General features: G+C 43.0%; 1 protein-coding gene across 2 annotated transcripts in view; it reads left to right on the top strand.

Moving 5' to 3' along the window:
* The first annotated feature begins 2,230 nt into the window (after window positions 1-2,230).
* The window catches only part of DDX18 (DEAD-box helicase 18), a 48,297-nt gene continuing 44,527 nt past the window's right edge, over window positions 2,231-6,000 (top strand). Inside the window, exon 1 of one of the 2 annotated variants that reach the window (XM_029605345.1) lies at window positions 2,231-2,544. In XM_029605345.1, the coding sequence (XP_029461205.1) occupies window positions 2,412-2,544 (133 nt within the window). In that variant the 5' untranslated portion in view covers window positions 2,231-2,411. The remainder of the gene's footprint in view (window positions 2,545-6,000) is intronic. The other variant, XM_029605346.1, reaches the window with a different exon arrangement.

Genomic DNA, 6,000 nt, shown 5'->3' with positions numbered 1-6,000 from the left:
TCGGGCATCCTCCCGCCCAGTCCGGGAGTAGCTTTTGTACATCCCATTTGTTTTGAGTCCATCTGCTACACGCTAGGAAATGTTAAGATTACTTACCTGGTAATCTCCTTTTCCTTAGTGTATGCAGATGGACTCAGCATCCCGCCCGGCTGCCGGTATACATGGGGATTCGCCGACTCACGGTAAGCCATGTTTTGCTTATAATAGGGCTTCCACCCTGCCGGGTGTCGACGCCTTCTGGTTGAGAACACTGGCGGTCTCCAGCTACCATCAATTGGTCAGGGTAATCCTGTTGATTAATTGATCGGTCAGTACACATATGGCTATAATATATAATATATATATATAATATTATATAATCATGAATGTTCACTGTAAGCTCCACTAAGTTCCTCTTTGCGCCTTCATGTTGTTGTTAATTGTTAATTGTTTCAATGTAAACCACCAACGAGGCGACAGTTTCTTCCTTGTAAACCGGTGTGATATGTATACTTTACAGGAACATCGGTATATAAAAATAAAAAAATAAATACAACAGCTTTGCAAGGAAGATTACTGAATTGCTGCACTTCCTGCGGGGGTATATGTACCCGTGCTGACGTCAGATCCGTCTCCAACTGCTAGCACGAGCACACTATACCCACTTGTTCTGAGTCCATCTGCATACACTAAGGAAAAGGAGATTACCAGGTAAGTAATCTTAACATTAAGGGGTCTAGCAACTTTTTCAATCTCATTCTGGTTTTCCTGGGCTGGGAATTCATGTTACATAGCTGCATTGCCCTCTTTTGTTCTGCTGCAGTTCACTTAAATGGTAGCTTGCTCTTTACCTTCCCTCTCCTTTGGGGGTGCTGGGGGTAGTTCATAATTATTTTAGTTTTCCTATTAGTGTATAATTTTCCTTTTTTTGGGGTCCCCCCAGATTGGGGTCGATTTTAAAAGGAGCGTGCGCACACTCAGGGACGCGCACACACAGGGACGCGCCTGTTATAAAATACGATGGCCATGCGCGTGTGTGTAGCCCACGACTCGTGCGCGGGGGGGGGGGGGTAATTTTACAATGCAATGTGCAGCGACGCACTCCCCCAGTTCCCACCCAGTCCACTCCAATTAAGAAGCGGACTGGGAGGGAACTTTGCTACACCTAACTCTATCCTTCCTCTCTCTTCCCCGCCCCTTAAACCTACCCTAACTATCCCTAAATTTTTTATTTAATACTTACTTCTCCTCTGGAACAGAAGTAATCTGCACACGCCGGATAGCTGGTGGCGCATGTTTCCCTGGGACAGCAGCTAATGGCGCTGTCCCGACCTGCCCCCCGCCCAGACCATGCCCCCTGGGCCACCCCTTTTCCCTGGGCCGGCAATTTTGCACATATTGGGGTTTATGCACGTGGCCGGGACCAATGTAAAATGCACACGGAAGGCCCAGCCACACGAGTATCCCTTTGAAAATGTACTTGATTAGGTTTACTGGTATGAATGACATATTCTTTTGTAATAACCTATTGGTTTCCATTGTATGGGTATGGTTCCGGTGGCCCAAGGCAGGAGGTGAGGCCAGGGCCTCCTTCACCGGTGTATTCCTGTATTTTTTAAACAATACATTAAAAATGTAAAAGACTTTGGTTTGTGTAATTGATATATCTCCAGTCCTTCAATATTTATCCTTGAACATTTAAAATAAAATACAAATTAAATAATTTAAGATTTGTACAGAAATGTTAAGTAGTAGTAGGAGTGATGGTAACCGATCCAGTATATATGACGTAAACGAGCGTAGTTATACACATCCCCCATTCGTCACGACCAGCTTTCTTCTTTCTGAAGTTTTGAGTTCTTCTGCAAGTTAGGGTAGAACAAACGCAATTTCTGATTGGGTCAGCCAGTAGTTCAGTTTTCTATGATCTTTTTTTTTCCCTGTTTCTGAAGTTGTATTTGAATAAAGCACTTGCGGGAGAAATACAAATCCAAACATAAAATTGAGAACAAAAAGGCTGAACAATAAAAATAAGAAAAATAAAGACAAAGCCCCATGCTAACACTATCGATCAAAAACATATTTCCACTGTCACCCTCCTAAAACCTTAGTCGCCTGTTCATTGATCGGCCGAACGTCATTTCTACCGACCCACCCTACCTCCGCTATGCGCACGTTTGTGTGGTTATAATCGCATATTGATGACGTAGTACAAGGCGGCCTCTAGGCGTTTGGTTTGGCAGTTCCGGGAGCGTGACACTGGAGCGGCGGCGCGTTCTGCCTTTGTCACTTGCAGCACTGACTGGCAGGGAATGCCAGACAGGCAGTACGCAAGTCGCCTAAGAGTTGACAGACTGTAGTCCGGGGAAACGTGGGGGCTTCAGAAAGATTTCCGGTGCGTCGCACGCGCGCACGCGCGCACGCGAGGGAAGATGGCGGATCTGCAGATGAAGCTGCTGCGGAAAAAAATCCAGAAAAAGAACGAGAAGATCAAGCGGCGGAACCTGGCGCTGCAGGGGGAGCGGCGGCGAGGTGAGGAGGGGACGCCGTTTCTCCGGCGGGATGGTGAGACCCGGCGGCTCAGTAGCTGAAAAGTTCTGCTTCAATTGCTGCGACGTGGAGTTTCTGTATAGTTCCGGTTTTATTGCTTTGAAAAGTTTGGTACGGCGCTCCTGAGAGCATTGCTGCTGCTGCTCCTCTTCCTCTTCGGACAGCTGAGGCTTCTTTGAGTGGGGTTTGCCTGTTGTGATATATTTTGTTGACCCTAAGTAAGAATTTGTTAAATAGCATAATGTGCGTGAGCCTTTAGATCTTTTTCTTTTTTTCAGATGCCCTGCGGTACGTGGGAGCTTTCACTATAGGGAGTTTAATTGTTGTAACCATGCCTACTATTTTACCTTTAGTCACTGATGAAAAGATTCCCAATAGTGGTTTACATTTATTCTATGGGAAAGTATCAGAATGCTCTAAGAAATCATTGGAGCAGGAGTATGATCTCCTGTTGTGGAGATTAGAGTCCCTGAAATTGCTATTTTAATTTAATTTGAATTTTTTTTTATTTGTTTTGTCTTTTGTAACTAGTCAGTTACTTAAAGCAGGTCACATTCAGCTACTGTAGGTATTTCCCTATTCCCAGTGGGTGTACAATTTAAGGGCCCTATTTGCTAACAGGCCGATGCAATAGCATGTGCTGAGCCTAGCACACAGGTTAACAAGCGCTTGGGCATACATTTTGGACATGCTAGGCTAACACCTAGCAGTAAGGGGATTAGTATGTCCAAATGCATGTAGATGAGGCTATAGCTATTAACACACACACACCCCCCCCCCCCCCCCCCCATGTAAAAAAATCACCATGTGCCCAACGTGCATGTTTTAACACGGAAAACAATGCCAGGACTGGTGTTAGAATATAAGAATATGCCATATTGGGTCAGACCAAGGGTCCATCAAGCCCAGCATCCTGTTACCAACAGTGGCCAATCCAGGTCATAAGAACCTGGCAAGTATCCCAAAACTAAGTCTATTCCATGTTACCATTGCTAATGGCAGTGGCTATTCTCTAGGTGAACTTAATAGCAGGTAATAGACTTCTCCTCCAAGAACTTATCCAATCCTTTTTTAAACACAGCTATACTAACTGTACTAACCACATCCTCTGCCAACAAATTCCAGAGTTTAATTGTGCGTTGAGTAAAAAAGAACTTTCTCCGATTTAGTTTTAAATGTGCCACATGCTAACTTCATGGAGTGCCCCCTAGTCTTTCTATTATCCGAAAGAGTAAATAACCTATTCACATCTACCCGTTCTAGACCTCTCATGATTTTAAACACCTCTATTATGTCCCCCCTCAGCCGTCTCTTCTCCAAGCTGAAAAGTCCCAACCTCTTTAGTCTTTCCTCATAGGGGAGCTGTTCCATTCCCCTTATCATTTTGGTAGACCTTCTCTGTACCTTCTCCATCGCAATTATATCTTTTTTGAGATGCGGCGACCAGAATTGTACACAGTATTCAAGTTGCGGTCTCACCATGGAGCGATCCAGAGGCATTATGACATTTTCCGTTTTGTTCACCATTCCCTTTCTAATAATTCCCAACATTCTGTTTGCTTTTTTGACTGCCGCAGCACACTGTACCGACAATTTCAATGTGTTATCCACTATGACACCTAGATCTCTTTCTTGGGTGGTAGCACCTAATATGGAACCTAACATTGTGTAATTATAGCATGGGTTATTTTTCCCTATATGCATCACCTTGCACTTATCCACATTAAATTTCATCTGCCATTTGGATGCCCAATTTTCCAGTCTCACAAGGTCTTTCTGCAATTTATCACAATCTGCTTGTGATTTAACTACTCTGAACAATTTTGTGTCATCTGCAAATTTGATTATCTCACTCGTATTTCTTTCCAGATCATTTATAAATATATTAAAAAGTAAGGGTCCCAATACAGATCCCTGAGGCACTCCACTGACCACTCCCTTCCACTGAGAAAATTGCCCATTTAATCCTACTATCTGTTTCCTGTCTTTTATCCAGTTTGCAATCCACGAAAGGACATCGCCACCTATCCCAAGACTTTTTACTTTTCCTAGAAGCCTCTCATGAGGAACTTTGTCAAACGCCTTCTGAAAATCCAAATATACTACATCTACCGGTTCACCTTTATCCACATGTTTATTAACTCCTTCAAAAAAAGTGAAGCAGATTTGTGAGGCAAGACTTGCCTTGGGTAAAGCCATGCTGACTTTGTTCCATTAAATGTTAAATCTTTACATGCTCCAAGTTGTCTAAAAGCCCCCTAAAGCCACAAAAAGCCCAAATGCTGCTTCCTGTGGTTCCTCCTATTTATTATTGGGATGATACTAAGTAGGAGGAATAAAAAAAACATTCTTGCTGGTGGTAAGATTAGGAAAATAGGCACCCATTTATAATTTATTCTTTATTAATTTTTCAATGATTACATCATGTAAATAATAACAAATATGTATCACAGTACAATTACCACAATACACATTACATAATACGGGGGAGAATATCCAACATTTTTCAAGGAAATTATGTCTAATTAGAGTCCCCTATAATCAAATGAGACTCTCTTTAGTCAATACTACCATAAATGGAGACAGGAGGCACCCATTTAATTGAGCTTCTGCTTTCCTAACAGGCGCACAGCCACATCTCCTCGCGCCTGATGCTGTGGATGCACTAGGGACGCACAATTTATCCCTAGTACATCCTTTTTAGCGTGGCAGCTCATTTGCCTACTGCATCGAGCATCCAGGAGAGGTGGTTGTGCATGAGCTCAAAAAATGTGCATCCAGTTTGGACACAAGTTTTTGCGTACAACTTATTGCATTGGCCTGTAAGCATTTTACCCATAGAAACAAAATGAGAGATCCTTTAGTAAATAGCCCCATTAGGCCTAGATTCATCATTCTGCTATATTTATTTTTGCCCACAACAGTTGTAGCCGGGCCACACAGTTCACACCCATAGCACCATGGGAAAAGATGTAATTATTTCCCATGGTGTTGCCAGCGATAATGTAGAAAACGTCTCTCAAAGATGAAATTTTTTACTGTTACCTCACCCTAGCTTGATGGTACTCTGTTATAGAGTCAATCAAACTAGGGTGAAAGAACATAGTAGAAAATTCATCTTTAGCGTGAGATGTACTGTGCTATTTGTACATCTCACGCTACATGCGAAACTGGCCCCTAAACCACCACCACCACCTCACCTTGACCTATTAGATGGCCCTCCTATGGAGATATAAATACTTCACTATTATGAGGACCTTGTAGATAGGTGCTCTCTCTCAGCGCAAGATGTGAAGTTTGCTGCACAACATGATACTACTGATGCGAAGTGGTAAGTTACTGAGTGGTGCGGTCATTCTAAAATTTCCCTAAACGCACCCCTTTTTAATAATGCATTTTGATAAATCTAGGGGTTAATTTGCAGCCTTCTCTTTAACCACTAGACTACTCCTCCACTCCCTTCTCAGAGCT

The sequence above is a fragment of the Rhinatrema bivittatum genome, chromosome 6 (genome assembly GCF_901001135.1).
Source record: "Rhinatrema bivittatum chromosome 6, aRhiBiv1.1, whole genome shotgun sequence".
NCBI classification, from domain to species: domain Eukaryota; kingdom Metazoa; phylum Chordata; class Amphibia; order Gymnophiona; family Rhinatrematidae; genus Rhinatrema; species Rhinatrema bivittatum.
Note: the sequence above shows the minus strand (reverse complement) of the source record. Positions and strands in the feature narration are given on the sequence as shown.